This window comes from Myotis myotis, unplaced genomic scaffold, assembly GCF_014108235.1.
Source record: "Myotis myotis isolate mMyoMyo1 unplaced genomic scaffold, mMyoMyo1.p scaffold_m19_p_1, whole genome shotgun sequence".
NCBI lineage: Eukaryota > Metazoa > Chordata > Mammalia > Chiroptera > Vespertilionidae > Myotis > Myotis myotis.
This window is the reverse complement of record NW_023416313.1, coordinates 118110328-118132003: the sequence shown is the minus strand read 5'-3', so window position 1 is coordinate 118132003 and position 21676 is coordinate 118110328. Positions and strand designations below refer to the sequence as shown.

General features: G+C 44.9%; 1 protein-coding gene across 1 annotated transcript; it reads right to left on the bottom strand.

Moving 5' to 3' along the window:
* Window positions 1-10657: 10657 nt before the first annotated feature.
* Window positions 10658-20742, bottom strand: ODF3L1 (outer dense fiber of sperm tails 3 like 1). Its single transcript, XM_036318272.1, has 4 exons — window positions 20622-20742; window positions 13149-13259; window positions 11931-12044; window positions 10658-11139 (listed from the first exon to the last, which is right to left on the bottom strand). Exons 1-4 carry the CDS (start codon window positions 20740-20742, stop codon window positions 10658-10660), a joined length of 828 nt encoding a protein of 275 aa, XP_036174165.1.
* Between the last annotated feature and the right edge of the window lie 934 nt (window positions 20743-21676).

Sequence of the window (21676 nt, the reverse complement as noted above, 5' to 3'; positions counted from 1 at the left end):
AATCTATTTCAGGGTAAGCCAAGACTGGACATGCCAAATTCCAGGACCAAAATGGATCTCTGAAGTAATCCAGAGCACACACATAAGTATTTCACAGATGAGGAACCAGAAGTCCAGAGAGAAGCCTTGCCCAAAGTCACATAGCAGCACATTGATGTGGCTGAGACCTGACCTCATAATACCTCTGGACCAGTCATTTCAGTGTCTGGTCATAGCTAGTTGTCATATGGTCATGGGAATAATTTTCATCTCCAAATGCAGGCCCCTCTCCAGAGAATGGATGGACCTGGGTTTGAATCCCTGCTCCACTACTTTGTGTCTAAAAGTTACAATCTCTCTGCCTATTTCCTCACCTAAAAATTGGGGCTCAAAAACTACCCTAACTTCCTGTGGTTGTTATGAGGCTCGAGTGATATAATACAGGTAAAGTCTATGAATAGAACTGGACCCCTGGCTGGTGTTCCCTGCATAGTGAAGATGATCATCATCCCTAATATCTCAAGGGGCACCATTGCTTGATTTGCTTAGGGAAGGGGGGCAATTCAGAGCAGGTGGAGCAGGAAGAACAAGGAAAAGGTATGTGTAGGACTGCAGGGCCAGAGTAAGGTCACTTCCTGCTGGAGGAAACCCTGGAAGACTCCCTGGAGGAGGTGGCTTCATGCAGAGTTCCACTTCTCTTGCTCTGAGCTCCTTTGGGACTTCCTGAGGACCGCATAGCTGAAGGAAAGCACCCTACCCTAAAAGTCAATCCCAATTCAAGCTTCTACCCTGAGTGACCTGAGGGTAAGTCCTTCCCCTCTCTGGGCATCTGCAAAACAGGCCAGAGAGGACCAGATTATTTCCTTAGAGGTGTCTTCCAGCTCTGACCCTTTTGCAATCCCGTCCATACCCATCTCCTGCAGTACCCAAATCTTGCCACTGGGAGGCATCGGAGAGTTGAGCAGAGACTGGGGCTGCCGCTGGATAGTCCCTCCCCCAACACCGCCTGTTCTTTGTTCCCCCGCACACCCTCAGTTGGCTCTCCAAGGAACCAGAGCTGGTGGATACCCACATCCAGATATTTGATCCTTCCCACAGGCTTGCGGAGCAGCCAGCATTCTCTCCACTTTTCAGATAGGGAACTGAGAACCAAAGAAGGGAGGATTTGTTCAAGGTCACACACTAGACATGGCAGAACCAAATCTCCAGCCCTCTTTCCCAGCCCTAGCCCCCTAGAAGAGACACTTTTCAGATAGGGAACTGAGAACCAAAGAAGGGAGGATTTGTTCAAGGTCACACACTAGACATGGCAGAACCAAGTCTCCAGCCCTCTTTCCCAGCCCTAGCCCCCTAGAAGAGACTGTATGAAGGGAAGATTAGAGTCAGATACATTTGGGCTGGAACTCTGATGCCCCTACCCCTGGCAGATCACCCACCTCCTCTGACTCTCAGCTTATGTAAGTACCTGGCACATGACAAGTGCTGAACACACAAAGCCACCCCTTTTTTCTAGTAAATTTTACAGGCCACAAGAACAGACACTTGTCTATCTTACTCACCATGGCACCCAAAAGCCTGGAGGCCCTCTCCCTCGTGGGCCCTGCCTGTAACTCAGAATAAGGATCTCCCTCCTGGAACCCTTTCTACCATCCCAGATCAACTTTCATTTGTCTCCTCCCCCTAGCAGCCCTGCCTGGTGCTCACACACACACACACACACACACACACACACACACACACGCAGGCCCTGCCCCCATTTCTCCCATGTCTCAGATCCCTTTTTTTTCCATCCCTGCCACTCTCTCAGTTCCTCTCTCCTTCTGAGCCCCACTCTACTATATGCTGTTTTTACAATAACAGTTTTTTACTTCTCACTATCTCCCTTTCTCCCCTGAAGGGTAACATGTTTCCACTCTCCTAGGGAAAAAAAATGCACTCTGGAAGAGAAGAGCAAACAAAGGACAGTGAGACTGTGGGTGCTCCCACCCACAGGCCACACAGTCCTCCTCTTGTAAGGGCCTCCAAGAACAGCTCCGTTATTTGCAGAGTTATTACTAGATATACCAGTTAATAATGCAGATTTTTTCAATACATTTACACATATGTTGATATATATGTGATTTGATGTGTATGCTATTTTGTTGTATTGACAATAAGCTTCAAAACTTCATATGTCAAATTTGCTGAAGGTGTTAACATCATAGATATTTTTATGCTTAAAAATGTCGAATTTCATGCCAAAAAAAAGAGCATTTGCAGGAAGTTTTGATTCATTATTTTGAAGCAAAAGTTATCGGATACTTCAGGAAGTTTATGGTAAACATGCTCCATCTCAAGATACTTGTGAACGCTGGTTTAAACTCTTTAAAAGTGATGATTTCAATGTGAAAGACAAAGAACGTCCAGGTCAACCGAAAAACTTTGAAGACCAACAATTACAAGCATTATTGGATGAAGAAGATGCGTGTCAAACTCAAAAACAACTTGCAGAAAGATTAAACGTTGCTCAGCAAACAGTTCCCGATCATTTACAAGCAATGGGAAAGATTTTAAAGGAAGGAAAATGGGTGCCACATCAACTGAATGAAAGACAAATGGAAAACCAAAAAGTCATCAGTAAAATGTTGCTTCAACAGCACAAAAGTCTTTTTAGCATCGAATTGACTGGCGATGAAAAGTGGATGTATTTTGAGAATCCCAAACTCACAAAATCATGGGTTTATCCAGGTCAAACATTAACATCCACTGCAAGGCCAAATCACTTCTGAAAGAAGACAATGCTCTGCGTTTGGTGGGATCAGGAAGGTGTGGTGTATTATGAGCTTCTAAAACCAGGTGAAACCGTTAATACTGATTGCTTCCGACAACAATCAATTTGATTGTGAAATGACCAGACTGTTCTAGAAGACATGGCAAAGTAATTTTGCTTCATGATAACGCACCATCACACACTTCAAAACCAGTTAAAGACACGTTAAACGATCTTGCCTGGGAAGTATTAACCCACCCGCTGTATTCAACAGACCTTGCTCCTTCAGATTACCACTTGTTCTGATCGATGGCACATCCACTTTCTGAACAGCACTTCAAAACATATGAAGAAGTGGAAAATTGGGTCTCTGAATGGTTTGCTTCAAAACAAGAAAAGTTCTATTGGGACGGTATCCACAAATTACCTGAAAGATGGAGGAAATGTATAGCTAGCAATGGACATTACTTTGAATAAAGCACTTTCGATGTTTCTCTTGAAATTAATGTTTTCTTGGATTACAAAATCCGCATTATTAACTGGTACACCTAGTAAATGTCTGTCTTTATTCTAGAGCAGGGGTGGGCAACCTTTTTGTGAGTGCGTCCCAAAACCAGCAAAATCTCTGACTCAAAATTTTTCTGCGTGCCAACCCTAATTTTTTGAGAACATGTTACGCCTACTTGATATCTCTTAAGGTGTACATATGTGAAGAATCTTGAAGAAATAATAAAATTCATTCGAGCGACAAAAACACAGTATATGATGATGAAAATACATTTATTTATTTTATTTTTTTTACATTTATTTTTTAATGTATACATGTACACTGATAGTCCAACAGAAAACTTTATGACTCCATTTGATATTATCAGTGGGACTTTTGCTGCTGCATCACTGATGACAGAGATTTTACATCAGGTTTATATTTCGTGACCTTCAGAGATATGCACAAGCTACTACTTTCATCCGTCAGGCTACTCCTATTACGAGACTTAACAAAATTCATCACTGAGAACAAAGATTCACAAGCCTATGTGGATGAAAACATGGAGAGTAACGCTGTTGCAAAGTTTTTTAAACAGAAAAAATTCTCTGGAATGGCATTCCAAGTCCTCAATAGTTCGTTTTTGACACTATTGAAATTGCTCTTCCCCTCTCTCGTCAATCCATGTCTATGGTCTTTAAGATAACTTGTTATGTAAAATTATTTATTTATCTAAGATGCACCTACACTGAATTTATCTGAAAAAAAAAGTCGATATTAAGAAAAAAATTGTAATTGGAAGATTATAAAAGAGGGTTTCGCGTGCCAGCAATAGTTACTGGCATGCCATGTTTGGCACGCGTGCCAGGGGTTGCCCACCCATGTTCTAGAGGATAAACAGAGCAGAGGGACATGGGAGCAAGATGGAGAGTGCAGGAGAGGAGAAAAGAAAGCCAGAGGGAAGCAGAGAGACTTGGAGGAAGAGGAGCCAGATTGAAGACTGTGGACACAAAGAGAAGAGAAGGGAGAAGCTAGACAGAACAGGACTCTCTGTGTCCAGTGAGCTTGGAGATGTAGCTGAGGACCCCAATCAGGAATCCAGGGACACATGCCCTCCAACTATCTCCCCCTCCCCCATCCCAACCGAGAAACAGGCGGCCAGGTGGCTGGAGCTCCTCCTCTCCTCAATCCTTGGGTGTCCTCTCAGGTAAGCAGCTCTCAGGGTGGGGTCTGGCTTATCTTGGTGGGTGGGGCTTTAGAGCCAAGTGTACCTCATGCAGAGGTAGGACCCCAGACTGGAGGGCTAGGAGCCAGCTAGTGGCAACTCTAACCCCAGGGCCAGGAGTCATGCCCTAACTCCTACCTGAGCACAGAGATCCCCCTGACCTCCTCTCTGCAGTTATGCCTGGCATAGGTGGCATTCCCTTGGTTTGTCTACTTTATTCTCCAGGGCACTGGGCTCTGTGAGTGAGCTTATGGGGAAAGGTGTGTGTGTGTGTGATAGAAACAGGTATGTATAGTGTATGCTGTGGTGTTGGTGTGCATGTGTAGTGTGTGTACTGCGTCTGTCTTTCCCTGTGAGTATAAGGACTGTGTTTGAGTGTGTCTTGTTTTGGGGGAGGGGGGAGCTGTGCATGTGTATGCATACACAAGTAAGCATGTGTAGTAAGGAGTCTTATCTCTGTGTATATGAGAGTAAAGGACATGTGTTTTTGCGCAAACCCTACCTGTGTGCCTGACTGTGATGTGTTAGTGTTTCCCTAAAGGCAGATATCAGCTTTTGCTCCCAGCCCAGGGCCACCATCCCCCTGAGCTCCTGTGACAACTGGCCCTTAGTGTCTCTCCAGCAACAATAGTCACAGAGACTAGCCCCACAGCCAGCATACAGGAGGATCACATGACTGTAGCTTTACCACCCAGCCACAGTAGGGGTGACCCATGGAGTAAGTCCCCTGAAAAGAGAAGAAGACTGGTGGGACCCTGCCATACCTTGAGCCTCATCCACCCTCCAATGTATGCTTAGGTTTGGAGGGACTGCTTCTCATCCTCCCAGCAAGCCAGCATCTGAGCTCCTGAAGGCCTTTACCAGCCTTTGGTACACCCAGGCACACCCAGAGCCTGGCATAGGGCAGCTTGGCTAATGCTTCCTAAATGAAGAAATAATTTAGTCTGTGTGATGGTATGCCAGGCTCCAGGCCTAAGGTGTAAGTCCTACAAGACCAGACTTCCTGCCAGGTCAAGCTGGACCCTCCTGAGGTGTTTAAAGGAGGTAGGACCTTGGCCAGTGTGGCTCAGTTCGTTGAGGGTCTTACCATGCACCAAAAGATCACCAGTTTGAGTCCCATCAGAATCAAACATGCCTAGGTTACGGGCTCCATGCCCAGTTGGGGGCATGCAGGAGGCAGCCGGTCGATGATTCTCTCTCATCATGGATGTTTTTATCTCTCTCCCTCTCCCTTCCTCTCTCTAAAACAAAATCAATAAAATTTAAAAATTTAAAAAGATGGGGTCAACACTCTACCATCCCTGGGATGCTATACCCACCTGACTTTCTGCAGGTTACCAACCTTGGGGTCAAACTTTTCACAAAGCAATCCCCATCTCTTGTCCTTGACCTAAAATACAAGAGGGAGGCAAGACCAAGAGATGGGGACTACTTTGTCAAAAGTTTAATCCCAAATTAAATGGCCCTGTCATTTTGCAGGCTGAGGCACAGGCAGGCCCCATCCATCTTCCCTGGAGGCCACGTCCCCTTCATGGCAGGGCCATCTCTCATCCAAACATCTTCATCTCCTGAATATGCATTCTGAACCCTCTAGCTTCCTTCTCTACTTTCCATGGGACCACAAAACCCACAAAGATTAGTTCTAGCTCTAGGGCTAACTGCCAGTCGCTACCCAGATAGGGGTCAGGCTGAGGTCAGTCCCAGACTGAGCCATGAAGGCAAAATCTAGGATTTATTCCTAATATAAGTCATGGGTCTCACACTGACTGAGCCCTGACTCTAGTCACAGACTGAACCCTGACCCTGCTCACATGCCTAGTCCTCAACCTCCTCACATGTTAAGCCCCTACCCTGCTCACACACTGAACCTGGAAATTTATTTAGAGACAGGCCATTAATTTGTCATATGGCCAAAGTTATTTCCCTGTCTCTGCACCTCAGTTTCCTCATTTTTCCACTGGCAGGCCTTGGGAGGGGTGAGCACTAAATCAGAAAATCCTTATTCAAAGGTTGCCTTGTATCTCCTCTGACCGGCAACAAAGAAGAGCATCAGCTGCTGCCACCTGCCAGCCCCCACTCCTACCCAACACTTTAGCCCAAGTATCACTAATTTTTATAGCCTTTGTAATCAATGGTATTGTTGGCAAAATAGCATCTTTCTAACCTGCTGCAGGTCCGATGGGTCCCCAAGCTCACTCGTTCCCTATCCAGCCTGCGCAGCCCAGGCACAATACCCCAGGCCTTGGGAGGCGGGACCTCAGGCCAAGTCAGGTATGACCTGTGGGTTTTTTGACAATCCCCTTTTAAAAATACTCAGGGGAGAACCAAGATGGCGGCATAGGTTAATGCCGGAATTTGCTGCTTTGAACAACTACTTCAAAAGTGAAACTAAAAGACGGAACAAACATCACCCAGAACCACAGGAACGCTGGCTGAGTGGAAGTCCTACAACTAGGAGGAAAGAGAAACGCATACGGACACTCAGAGGAGGCACAGTGCTGAAGTCAAATTCTGAGGTGCGGAGTGCGCGGAGCGGGCTGGCGGTGGAGGGCGTGGTTGGCGTTTTCAATCGGGAGGGAGTTGCAGACTCTGAGCTCCAGATCCGGGCGAGTCTTTAGGGACCCAGACTCAAACGGGAGAAGCGGGACTGTCTGGCTTCGGTCAGAGCGAGTGCAGCTTTCTCTCTGAGCTTTGCAGCGGGTGCTGGGACTCAGAGAGGCAGAGCCCCTGGGGACAGGACTGAGAGCCGCCATAACTGCTCTCTCCGGCCCACCCTGTTGATCCTGTGCGACCCGCCCCGCCCAAGCCCTGCACAGAGGCATTTGCCGGATAGCCTCAGGCAAAGGCTAGATTAGCACCTCCCTAGAGGACAGAAGTTCTCTCACTGCTGACACAGCTGATTCTCATAGCCACTTGGCCTGGAGGTCAAGCCCTCCCTGGAATTAGCTACAACAATCAAGATTTAACTATAAGACTGCGAACAAAGACCACTAGGGGGTGCACCAAGGAAGCATAACAAAATGCGGAGACAAAGAAACAGGACAAAATTGTCAATGGAAGATATAGAGTTCAGAACCACACTTTTAAGGTCTCTCAAGAACTGTTTAGAAGCCGCCGATAAACTTAATGAGATCTACAAGAAAACTAATGAGACCCTCGATGTTATATTGGGGAACCAACTAGAAATTAAGCATACACGGACTGAAATAACGAATATTATACAGACTCCCGACAGCAGACCAGAGGAGCGCAAGAATCAAGTCAATGATTTGAAATGCGAGGAAGCAAAAAACACCCAACCGGAAAAGCAAAATGAAAAAAGAATCCAAAAATGCGAGGATAGTGTAAGGAGCCTCTGGGACAGCTTCAAGCGTACCAACATCAGAATTATAGGGGTGCCAGAAGATGAGAGAGAGCAAGATATTGAAAACCTATTTGAAGAAATAATGACAGAAAACTTCCCCCACCTGGTGAAAGAAATGGACTTACAGGTCCAAGAAGCACGGAGAACCCCAAACAAAAGGAATCCAAAGAGGACCACACCAAGACACATCATAATTAAAATGCCAAGAGCAAAAGATAAAGAGAGAATCTTAAAAACAGCAAGAGAAAGAAACTCAGTTACCTACAAGGGAATACCCATACGACTGTCAGCTGATTTCTCAACAGAAACTTTGCAGGCCAGAAGGGAGTGGCAAGAAATATTCAAAGTGATGAATGCCAAGAACCTACAACCAAGATTACTTTATCCAGCAAAGCTATCATTCAGAATTGAAGGTCAGATAAAGAGCTTCACAGATAAGGAAAAGCTAAAGGAGTTCATCACCACCAAACCAGTATTATATGAAATGCTGAAAGGTATCCTTTAAGAAGAGGAAGAGGAAGAAAAAGGTAAAGATACAAATTATGAACAACAAATATGCATCTATCAACAAGTGAATCTAAGAATCAAGTGAATAAATAATCTGATGAACAGAATGAACTGTTGATTATAATAGAATCAGGGACATAGAAAGGGAATGGACTGACTATTCTTGGGGGGGAAAGAGGTGTGGGAGATGCAGGAAGAGTCTGGACAAAAATCGTGCACCTATGGATGAGGACAGTGGGTGGGGAGTGAGGGCGGAGGGTGGGGCGGGAACTGGGAGGAGGGGAGTTATGGGGGGAAAAAAAAGAGGAACAAATGTAATAATCTGAACAATAAAGATTAAAAAAAAAAAAAATACTCAGATGTGTGTGTGTGTGTGTCCTTTTTTTTTTTTTTTTATCGCTTAAAGTATTACAAAGAGTATTACATATGTCTCCTTTTTTTTTTTTTTCTCCCCTTGACATTCCCCCGGGCTCCCCTACCCCCCAGTGTCTTATGTCCATTGGTTATGCTTATATGCATGCATACAAGTCCTTCGGTTGATCTCTTAACCCCCTTCCCGCCCCCCTGTGTGTGTGTACTTTTAATACCCCAAAGATATTCTCTGCTCCTTTCTGGCCGCCAAAGTTGTTCAACTGAATTTTCATTTTCTTAATATATTTTTATTGATTTCAGAGAGGAAAGGAGAGGGAGAGAGAGATAGAAACATCAATGATGAGAGAGAATCATTGATCGGCTGCCTCTTTCATGCCCCCTACTGGGGATCAAACCAGAAACCTGAACATGTGCCCTTGACTGGAATCAAACCTGGGACCCTTCAGTCTGTAGGCCAACGCTCTATCCACTGAGCCAAAACAGCTAGGGCCAATTTTCATTTTCAATTAAAACCTGAATATTTCTCAGATTCATAAGGATGAGCCAGAAGACATATCAGAATATTGAGTGGTCCTTTCTCCTGCCTCTTAGCTCTTGGGGCAATGGATGCAGAAGAATGTGCCTCTCCCTGAGCCATGGGGTCTGGGAGATATTTTGCCTCCTCTCCTCTTCCCCCAGCCCCTCTCCCTCCATAATCCACCCTCACTCCTGTCATTGGCCCCAAGCTGCAGAGCAGGGATAGAAGTCCCCCTCATACCTCCTGTGTCCAGGGAAAGTAGCAAGTCAGAATGGGGGATCCAGATACCAAGAATTAAGGAAGGACAAATACCAGTCCCAGAGACCCCAGCCTCCCCAGAGCTGGCACCTGGCTGCCAAAAGCCAAGTCAGAACCAGCGGGGGCAGTGAGCAAGGCCTGGACTCAGGAGCGAAGCAACTCCGCCCCCTTCTGGCTGGTGTGCGGCTCCTCCTCTAACCAGCACTGCTAGGCTAAGCTTTTGAGGCTGGGGTCATACAAGTGACTCTCCAAAGACAGCATGTGACATGCAGACCCTTCTCTTAGCAGCCTGCTCAGCCCCTTTGCCTCCTCCCTAGGCTGACTGCAGCTTTCAGGCTATGCCCATCCTGCTAACCTTCTCTCTCTGCCCAAAGAATTCTGAAAATACTATATCTTATCTACTGCCCAGTGGGCAAAGCCTGAGTCCACTCCAAGCTGACTACCATCTGGTCCCATTACCAGCCAGCCTCCTGCAGCCTGGGCTTGAGCCCTCTGAGCCTCCCCAACTCCCTGCCCTGCACCCTTTGGTCCCATCTACTTGCCTTTGCTCTTATCTTTACCACCACCAGGAATACCCTTCCTTCTACACACTGTCTCTGCTTGTTCTCCTGAGTCCTTCCCCCAGGAAAACTCACCTCTCCCCCTTTCCCAACCAGAGTGACCCCTCCATCCTCTATCCCCACCCATTTTCCCTTCTCCCCTCTAAGGTACTGAGCACTGTCAGGATTCAGAGTCACACAGTTCTGGACCTAGAGGAAACTGGATCATCCTCCAGGTCTTCCCCCACTCTCACTGCACAAAATGCAATCCCAAGGCCCAGAGATGGGCGGGAGCTGCACAAGACCACACAGCACATTAGTGGCAAAGTTAGAACTAGAACTCAGCTCTCTGGAACCTCTGCCCAAGGCTTCTTGAGAACATGTGGCCTCTCCTGGTGAGCCAGAACAGAACTTCTCCAAGACATTGACCTGTAATGCCTCCCAGTATTCCCACCCCTCATCCAGGGCAGGGCCCAAAGGAAGCAGTCATGAACATTTACAAAATGAAGAAATAAAAAAATAAAAATATTTATCTAATACTTTCTGTGTGCTAAACACAGCAGGCACCAGCTCTGCTACTCAAAACCTTGGTAAGTTGCTCATTTTGATATAGAAAATATCTTCTGTGGGGAGGAGTGAGTGAGTACACGAGGAGGGCCCTCAGTTGTGAATGTCAATGACCAGCGGGCACAGGTAGGGTGAGTGTTTAACACCCATGGTGAAAGCAGGTGTGCGGGGCTTGTGTACTGTAACCAGCTGGACATCATGGGAACCCGGTCCAGGCTGAGGTGTATCGTCCATTGGGCAGGCAAAGCGCTTGGCCATGCTGTAGATGGGGCTGCGGTTCTGGTAGACAGATGGCTCAGGGCGGGTGTGCATGGCTGGCCCAGGACCTCCTGCCACGTTCTTCTTGTAGAACCAGTTGTTGTCTGTGGAGGCCAAACTATAGCAAGGAGCAGCTCGGTTGATGGGGATGTTGGGCCCCAGCAAGAGTGGCAGCTGGTAGTGGTTGGGGGCCGGGTTGGGGTCCATTACTCTGTATGGGCACCGGTAGCCGAAAGTGTACTGCGGAGCCCTGCGTTCTCCAGGGGGGTGGGTCTTCTCCAAGCAGTAGTGGCAGGAGGCTGGGGTGGAGCTCAGGCCTGAAAGTGGGCGAAGGTGGGGAACTGAGGCCTTGATTAGCCTGATGTGACTTCACTAGAGCCACCTTAGCTTTGGACAGGGAGACTTCCAACCCTACAGGATCTATGGGCAGGTGAGGGACTTAGGCCATCCTGACATAAGAATGTGACACTATTGTCATAATATAAAAACTATGCCCTAGTCAGTGCTCCGTGGTTAGAGCATTGATTGAAGTGTTTCAGGTTCGATTCTGATCAAGGGTACATATTCAGTTACAGGCTTGATCCCCAGCCCTAGTCAGGGTGTGTGCGGGAGACAACCAACAATGTGTGTCTCTCATATCGATGTTTCTCTCTCTGTGTCTCTCCCCCTGCCTTCGAATCTCTCTAAAAATCAATGGAGAAAAAAAATATTCTCAGGTGAGGATTAACAAAAAGAAAAAAACACAAGTGTTATCAGTATGTCACCTTGGGCTGTCAGCATTCTGACATTGTCCCTATGGCAACACCAAGAAAACATCCTGAAATCACTATAGTCCATGAGCTCGTTAGCATAGCGATATTGCTGCCCCTATATGGGGCCCCTTGTATCATAACAATCACCCCTGACACATGCATAACATTGGCTTCAGCACATAAGTACTGTGACACAGACATGGTGACATCAGTGTCTTGATGTGACATTGCAGGGAGATGCCAGCATCCACAGACACACCTGGAAGAGGAGAGTCATGATCCTTTGACCCCGCTCAGGTCCTAAGGGTACACCTCCATTCTTCAACCTCCCAACCCCACTCCCCATCCCATCTTACACAGGTTAGAGATGCGTTCCGCCATGGGGATCTGCGGGCAGCTGGACAGTCCAACCCGAGTTATTTTAGGATTCAGGAAATAGCAAGGCCCAGGGTTGCATATGTCCATTATCCCTGCAAGGCAGCCACAGAGCTCAGTCAGTCCCAGAGTCTGTCCCCAGGTGAGACCCTCCTCCCCAAGAAAGGAGTGAAGGGTTCTTTCTCAATTCCTCAGGTTCTTGGGTGTTTTGGGAACTTTGATTTCCTCATCTGTAAAATGGGGCTTTTAACATTCTCGAGAACTTGTCCAGAGGGACAGCTGCATAGCAGCTTAGTCCACTAGTCAGTGATGGTGCCAAGGGGTCATAATAGGCATAGTGGCTATTGTTAGTTTTAAAAAGGGGCTCAAAATAAATAAACTGATGAACAAAATAGGTCCATAGGCATGGATGCATGGGACAGATTTGAGAGACCTCAGAGGGGAGGAGGAAAGGGAAGAGATTAACCAAAGAACATATATGCATAGCCCATGGACACAGCCAATAGTGTGGTGAAGGCCTGGGAGGGATGGGGACTGGGTACAGGGAAGCAAAGGGTGGGGGGATGGGGAATATAGGTAATATTGTCAATAATAAAAAGGGGTCCCAGCCTCAGTTATGGGGGTACCCTGCTGAGGTGAATATGTCACCCCAGGAAGGGGTCTGGCAGGCACCCTAGATTTCAGACTCCCAGATACATACTCCTGCCCAGGCTCTCCTCTTGCTGGCCTTGGCCAGCAGTTCCAGCTCTTTTGTGATCCAATGCTCCTACCCTTTCAGGGGGTTCCAAGCCACCTGGAAAGCCTTGGGGGCCACCATTCCCACCACTTTCCCCCAATCTCCAGCTATTCCTGCCCAGCTGCTATGGCAAGTGAATCCATAATAGCCAGAACTGAAGGGTTCCAGCCAATGACCAGACAGAAAGGAGACCCTGCTCTGCCAGCTGGACAGTGACAGCATCCCTCTAAAGCTCCCTCGGGAGGCCCAGTTGGGAGATGCCCACAGAATTGCCTTCAGAGGTGTGGGTCACTTGGGCATCCCTGCTGACATCCACCTAGATCTAGCAGATAACCTTGGTGTCCAGGTCAGGGCAGGCCTGCATTCCCAGGGAGCTGTGGCTACAGATAATGGCTCCTTTCTCTCATTGCCACCCCCAAACATCTAACAATAACCCTACACCCAAGGTGTGGGGAACACTCACGCTTCTCTGAGTGCTGAGTGTGCAGAGTGCAGGCTGGCTCCTGGAACATGGAGCTGTCATGGCCTAGGTAGCCTGTGCAGGATGGCCGCAAGTACTTGGCAGGCCCCGGACCTATGAGAACAGACAGAGCAATGCTCACTGTGGGCCGACAAGGTCAGAGGCAGGAAGCCCCAAGTACAGTGCCCCATGAGAACTTCAGGGTCTTTGCTCCCACTGACGTCACACTACCACAAATCCCACCATCGAGCTGCTTCCTTGCACGAAAGGCAGTGTTCCCAGATAAATGTAATTTCCCGCCAAAACCGGTTTGGATCGGTGGACGGAGCGTCGGCCTGCGGACTGAAGGGTCCCGGGTTCAATTCCGGTCAAGGGCATGTACCTGGGTTGTGGGCATATCCCCAGTAGGAGATGTGCAGGAGGCAGCTGATCGATGTTTCTCTCTCATCGATGTTTTTAACTCTCTATCTCTCTCCCTTCCTCTCTGTAAAAAAAATCAATAAAATATATTTTTTTTAAAAAATGTAGTCCACTGGACAGAGAGGCCCTATAGCCTCAGAGGCCAACCCCAGAACACTGCCACCCAGAGGCTGACCCACAAACTGACTCTTTGCTAAACACAAAATAAGGCAGTCTGGGAAACAAATGCGGCCTGCTTTAAAATAAGAACTGTGGTTTACAACACAGAGGAACAGTGTATCGCAGGGAAACTCAACACTCTCCTGAATACCTGGCAGGTCTGAGGCGAGCCACACTGAAGAATAGAAGAACCGAAGGACCTTCACTACTGCAATTTTTTTTTTCTTTTTTCACCTTTTAACTAAGAAACCAATTTTTTTTTCTTTTGTTTTCTTTTTCTTTTTTTTCTCTTTTTTTTTCTTCTTTTTCCATCACCTGATTTTACCCTTTTAATTACTACCTTCTTATTTTTAACCAGTATTATTACTGCTACCATTTTACCATTTTTTAAAGCGCCATTTTATTTTCTCTTTATTTTATTTTGGGATTAGTGTTCTCCATTCTATTTTCATCATTATATTATTGGTTGTTTCTAGTTTGCATTCATCTCCAGGGAGCTGTTGCTGGAATTTGTTGGGATTAGTGGCTGTTCTAGAGGAGTATTCTCCTCATATAAAAAGTCTCTTCCCCTCTTCCACTTCATTCTCTCTTTTCGCTCTTTTTTTTCTTTCTTTCTTTTCTTTTCTTTTCTCGCTTTTATTTTCCCCCCTCCTTTTTCCCAATTTCATTTTTGCACTCCTTTTTTTGGTCCCAACTTTTCTTTTCTTTTTTCTCTTTTATCTTTTTCTCTTCCTTCTTCCTTATACCCTAATTCTCTTAATTCGGGTGGTCACCTTTCTTTGGGCTTATTAATATCGTGAATATATTTGTGTATAGTGCCTGGTACGTGGTGCCTTGTTGTGTTGTATTTTGTGCCTTTAAATCAACGCAGCAGATCCAAGCAACAGCAACCTCCTGAGCACCACACCCTCTGCTGAGGAACAGCAGCTGTACGTGAAACCTTGCCCCACCAGCCAGAAGAGCCACCACAGCTGTGAACAGCACCCACCAGAGGAGCTGCTGCCAACTGAAGAGCAGCTGCTACCGCAACCGCCCGAAGAGCAACCACAGACCAAGGAGTCACTGCCACCAAGGGAGCAACCACTGAATGACTCAACGTCTAGATATGTCAGTGAGATCAAACATGGGTAGACAAAGAAACCCCCAAAGGAAAGAGAAGGAGGACTCTCCAGAAAAGCAGCTAAGTAATACAGAGGCATGCAACATGACAGAAAAAGAATTCAGAATAAGGGTCCTAGAGTGCATAAACCGGATGGAGGAAAAAATCGACAACCTCTGCAAGAAGCAAGAAGAAACAGATGAAAAAATCAATAACATATGGAAGAAGCTAGAAGAAACAGATGAAAAAATCAGCAACTTAAGTAAGACCCAAGATAAATGAAGAGTGATATAGCTGCAATGAAAAACTCCATTGAAAGTATCAACAGTAGACTAGGAGAAGCGGAGGACTGAATTAGTGAATTAGAAGACAAGGAAGCAAAACACACCCAAAATGTACTGCAATTGGAGAAAAAAATTAAAAGACAGGAGGAGAGCCTAAGGGAGCTTTGGGACAACATGAAGCAAAACAACATACGAATAATAGGGGTACCAGAACAACAGAAGGATGAACAAGGATTAGAAAACTTATTAGAAGAAATAATATCAGAAAACTTCCCTGAGGTGGGGAAGAAAAAAGTCACACAAGCCCAGAGAGTCCCAAACAAGGTGAACCTGAACAGACCCACACCAAGACACATCATAATTACCATGGCAAATGTTCAGGACAAAGAGAGAATCTTACAGGCTGCAAGAGAGAGACGGAAAGTTACATACAAGGGATCTCCCATTAGATTGTCAAATGATTTCTCAACAGAAACACATCAGGCCAGAAAAGAATGGACAGAAATTTACAAAGTGATGCAAAGCAAAGGACTGAATCCAAGAATACTCTATCCAGCAAGGCTATCATTCATACTTGAAGGGGAAATAAGAAGCTTCACAGACAAAAAAAGGCTAAGGGAGTTTATCACCACCAAGCCAGCAATGCAAGTAATGCTAAAGGGACTGGTATAAAAATAAGAAATAAAAAGCTCAGAAAGAAAACAGCCACACACAAAAAGAAATGGCTACAAACAAGTACCTTTCAATAATAACTTTAAACGTAAACGGACTAAATGCTCCAACCAAAAGACATCGAGTGGCTGAATGGATAAAAAACACATGACCCATACATCTGCTGTCTACAAGAAACCCACCTCATTAAAAGGGACTCACACAGACTGAAAGTGAAAGGATGGAAAAATATCTTTCAGGCAAATGGAAAGGAAAAGAAAGCTGGGGTAGCAATACTTATATCGGACAAAATAGACCTCAAAGTGAAGGCCATAACAAGAGATAAGGAAGGCCACTTCACAATACTAAAGGGATCAATACAACAAGAAGATATAACCCTGGTAAACATATAAGCACCCAATACAGGAGCACCCAAATTCATAAAAAAAACTCCTGGAAGATATCAAAGGAGAGATCGACAACAATACAATCACAGTAGGGGACTTTAATACACCACTGACAGCACTGGATAAGTCCTCTAGACAAACAATCAGCAAAGATACAGCAATCCTAAATGACTCACTAGATCAGATGGACTTAATAGACATCTACAGAACACTTCACCCCAATGCCACGGCATATACATTCTACTCAAATGCTCATAAGACATATTCAAAAATAGACCATATATTGGGTCACAAGCAAAGTATCCCCAAATTCAAGAAGATTGAAATCATAAAAAGCGTCTTCACAGACCACGATGGTATAATATTAGAAATAAACTACAATAAAAACAACCCAAAATACTCAAACACCTGGAAGCTGAATAGCGTGCTATTAAATATTGATTGGGTTACCAATGAAATCAAAGAAGAAATTCAAAACATCCTGGAAACTAATGACAATGAAAACACAACAATCCAAAACCTATGGGACACAATGAAAGCAGTCCTGAGAGGGAAGTTTATAGCTCTACAGGCCTATCTCAAAAAACAAGAAAAAATGGTAGTAAATCATCTAACTCTACAACTCAAAGAATTAGAAAGAGAGCAACAAGAAAACCCCAGAGTGAGCAGAAGGAAGGAGATAATAAAGATTAGAGCAGAAATAAATGACATAGAGACCAAAAATACAATACAGAAAATCAATGAAACCAAGAGCTGGTTCTTTCAAAGGATAAACAAGATTGACAATCCTCTAGCCAGACTCACCAAGAAGCAAAGAGAGAGGACCCAAATAAACAAAATCAGAAACGATAGAGGCGAAATAACAACAGACCCCACAGAAATACAAATGATTGTTAAAAAATACTATGGACAGCTCTACTCCAACAAACTAGACAACCTGGAGGAAATGGACAAATTCCTAGAAAAATACAACATTCCAAAACTCAATCAGGAAGAATCTAAAAATCTCAACCGGCCAATAACTATGGAAGAAATTGAAGCAGTCATCAAAAAGCTTCCAGCAAACAAAAGCCCAGGACCAGATGGCTTCACAGGGGAGTTTTACCAAACATTCAAGGAAGAACTAAAACCTATCCTCCTCAGACTACTACAAAAAATTCAAGAGGAAGGAACACTTCCAAGCTCATTCTATGAAGCCAGCATCACCCTAATACCAAAACCAGGTAACAACAACACAATGATAGAGAATTACAGGCCAATATCCCTCATGAACATAGATGCCAAAATCCTCAACAAAATCTTAGCAAATCGGATCCAGCAGTACATCAGAAAGATCATGCACCATGACCAAGTAGGATTTATCCCAGGGATGCAAGGATGGTACAATATCCGCAAATCAATAAACGTGATACATGACATAAACAAATTGAAAGAAAAAAACCACATGGTCATATCAATTGATGCAGAAAAAGCATTTGACAAAATTCAACACCCATTTTTGATAAAAACTCTCAGCAAGGTGGGAGTAGAAGGATCATACCTCAACATAATAAAAGCCATATATGACAGGCCCACAGCCAACATCATACTCAATGGACAAAAACTAACACCATTTCCCCTAAGAACAGGAACAAGACAGGGATGCCCCCTCTCACCACTCCTGTTCAACATAGTACTGGAAGTGTTAGCCATTACAATTAGGCAAGAAGAAGAAATAAAAGGCATCCAAATTGGAAAACAGGAAGTAAAACTGTCTTTATTTGCAGACGACATGATATTATACATACAAAACCCTAGAGACTCCATCAAAAAGCTACTAGACTTAATACATGAATTTGGCAATGTAGCAGGATACAAAATTAACCCCAAGAAATCTGAGGCGTTTCTATACACCAATAGTGAACTTTCAGAGAGATTATAAAAACAACCCCGTTTACCATCGCACCAAAAAAATTAAGCTACCTAGGAATAAACTTAACTAAAGAGGTAAAAGACCTCTTCTCAGAAAACTACAGGACGTTGAAAAAAGATATAGAGGAAGATATAAACAGATGGAAGAACATACCGTGTTCATGGATTGGTAGAATCAGCATCATTAAAATGTCCATACTACCCAAAGCAATCTATAAATTCAACGCACTTCCCATTAAAATACCAACAGCATACTTCAGAGACCTAGAACGAACTCTCCAAAAATTCATCTGGAATAAAAAAAGACCTCGAATAGCTGCAGCAATCCTGAAAAAGAACAAAGTAGGTGGGATCTCAATACCAGATATCAAGTTGTATTACAAAGCCACTGTTCTCAAAACTGCCTGGTACTGGCACAAGAATAGGCATATAGATCAATGGAATAGAATAGAGAGCCCAGAAATCGGCCCGAACCAATATGCTCAATTAATATTTGACAAAGGAGGCAAGAACATACAATGGAGCCAAGATAGTCTCTTCAATAAATGGTGTTGGGAAAATTGGACAGATATATGCAAGAAAATGAAACTAGACCACCAACTTACACCATACACAAAAATAAACTCAAAATGGATAAAGGACTTAAATGTAAGACAGGAAACCATAAAAATTCTAGAAGAATCCAATGGCTACAAAATCTCAGACATATGCCGAAGCAATTTCTTCACTGATACAGCTCCTAGGGCACTTGAAACTAAAGAGAAAATGAACAAATGGGACTACATCAAAATAAAAAGCTTCTGCACAGCAAAGGAAACCATCAACAAAACAACGAGAAAACCCACTGTGTGGGAAAACATATTTGCCAATGTCATATCTGATAAGGGCCTAATCTCCAAAATTTATAGGGAACTCATACAACTTAACAAAAGGAAGATAAACAATCCAATCAAAAAATGGGCAAAGGACCTAAATAGACACCTTTCAAAAGAGGAATTTCAGAAAGCCAAGAGACATATGAAAACATGCTCAAAGTCACTAATCATCCGAGAGATGCAAATCAAAACAACCATGAGGTACCATCTCACACCTGTCAGACTGGCTGTCATCAACAAATCAACAAACGACAAGTGCTGGAGAGGATGTGGAGAAAAAGGAACACTTGTGCACTGCTGGTGGGAATGCAGACTGGTGCAGCCACTATGGAAGACAGTATGGAGTTTCCTTAAAAAACTGAAAATGGAACTCCCATTTGACCCTGTGATCCCACTTCTAGGAATATATCCCAAGAAACCAGAAACACCAATCAGAAAGGATATATGCACCCCTATGTTCATAGCAGCACAATTCACCATAGCTAAGATCTGGAAACAGCCTAAGTGCCCATCAGTAGATGAATGGATTAGAAAACTGTGGTACATCTACATGATGGAATACTATGCTGCTCTAAAAAGGAAGGAACTCTTACCATTTGCAACGTCATGGATGGAACTGGAGAGCATTATGCTAAGTGAAATAAGCCAGTCAATGAAGGAAAAATACCACATGATCTCACTCATTCATGGATAATAGAGACCATTATAAACTTTTGAACAATAATAGATACAGAGGCAGAGCTGCCTCAAACAGATTGTCAAACTGCAGCGGGAAGGCCGGGGAGGGTTGGGGGGCAAGAGGTAGGGGGGTAAGAGATCAACTAAAGGACTTGTATGCATGCATATAAGCATAACCAATGGACATAAGACACTGGGGGATAGGGGAGGCTAGGGGACTGTCTAGGGCGGGTGGATAAAATGGACACATATGTAATACCCTTTGTAATATTTTAAGCAATAAAAAAATAATAATAATAAAAAGTAAAAATAAAAATAAAAATACCAAAAAAAAATGTAATTTCCCTTGGATAGGCACTGCATAATAAAAAAGGTAATAGTTACAATTAATTGAGAACTTATTCTGTGCCAAGTAATATACTAAGCATTTTATATGAATTATTTCAGTTAAGCCTCCCAACAACTCTGTAAGGTAGATACTATCATTTTTCCCATTTTACAGATGAGAAAACTGAGGTTTAAAAATATCAATTTGCCCAAAGTCACAAAAGCTGGTAATGTGAAAATTCTGAGACAATCAGCCAACTGAGCTCAAACATTTAACCATGCACTAAACCACCGCCCAAACAGCAATAATCAGTCATTAACAATGTAGTAAAAATTAATGTTTCTGCTTTCATTTGAGATTAAGGCTCAAGGGAAGGGGAGGGAGCTAAAGCTGGGTTAAAGGCTCCCATAAATCCGTAGCCTTTTTTTAAAGGTGGCTTCACTCCAAGCCACATCCTCCCTTCCTTTCCTACCTACCTCCCCCCTGAAAATTCCCAGCAGTTAATCACTGCCTGCAAGGTTCAGCTTGGAGGCACACATCTTCTGTGGACTTCAAAGAGAGTCTGCAGGAGACAAGGCAGGAAGGCTGGGACACCTTCAGCAGCCCAGCAGAGAGAGAAATGGGCCCAAGCTCAGGGTGGGGTCAGGGGGCGTTCTGCTCTCACCTTTGATCATCGCCATGATCACAGGGGTCTGCTTCACCTCTTTCCATGAGGGCACCTGCACCTTCTTCTCTGGGTGCTGCCCATAGAACACAGAGTTCCTGGACCCCTTGGGCAGTTTCATGGCTGGAACCAAGCTCCAATAGCATCTAAGCAGCAGGCAAGGAGCTGAGCTGGTGTGGGGCTTATTCCAGGTTCCCCTGCCCAAACTCCTGAATCCACTCTTCCCTACTCCAGAGGTGTCGTGGGGGCTGAGAAGGAAGACAGTACTCCAGCTTGAGCAGCTGAGATAGTCTAGGGTGCAGCAAGCCACAGGGCCCAGGAGACAGGACCTGGAGATGACATCACTGCAGAACATAGATTGTGAAGCATGGTGTTTATTTCTGTCAGTTGCTATGGTGCCTGAACTGTGGCATAGAAATTCTATGCTAGCAGCTCAGTTGTAGAACCCTGAGAATTCCACCCAACCAGGCTATATTGCCTGAAGGGTCCCCAGGACACTGGGTCAGGGAAGGAAAACAGAGAAGTGGAGGTGACAGAGCCAGGTCTTCACTCCTGGTGGGTGCCCTAGGGGTGGGAAAAGGAATAGAAAGAATGGGTAGGTCATGGGTCAAGGGTTCCTGAAGCCTGCATAGCCCTCTAGGGTGACCCTTTACCTCCTGCCCCTCCTACCTATCCCTCCCTTCTATCAAAGTCTGTTTCCTTGGGAAAGGATAAAGCCAATTACTTCACACTAAGGTTCAATAGCTTTCCAGATTTTATCCCAAGGCCAGTATCTATAGAAATCTATGTCGGGGGAGAACCAAGATGGCGGCATAGGTTAACGCCGGAGTTTGCTGCTTTGAACAACTACTTCAAAAGTGAAACTAAAAGACGGAAGGGACATCACCCAGAACCACAGGAACGCTGGCTGAGTGGAAGTCCTACAACTAGGAGGAAAGAGAAACGCATACGGACACTCAGAGGAGGCGCAGTGCTGAAGTCAAATTCTGAGGTGTGGAGTGCGCGGAGCGGGCTGGCGGCGGAGGGCGCGGTTGGCGTTTTCAATCGGGAGGGAG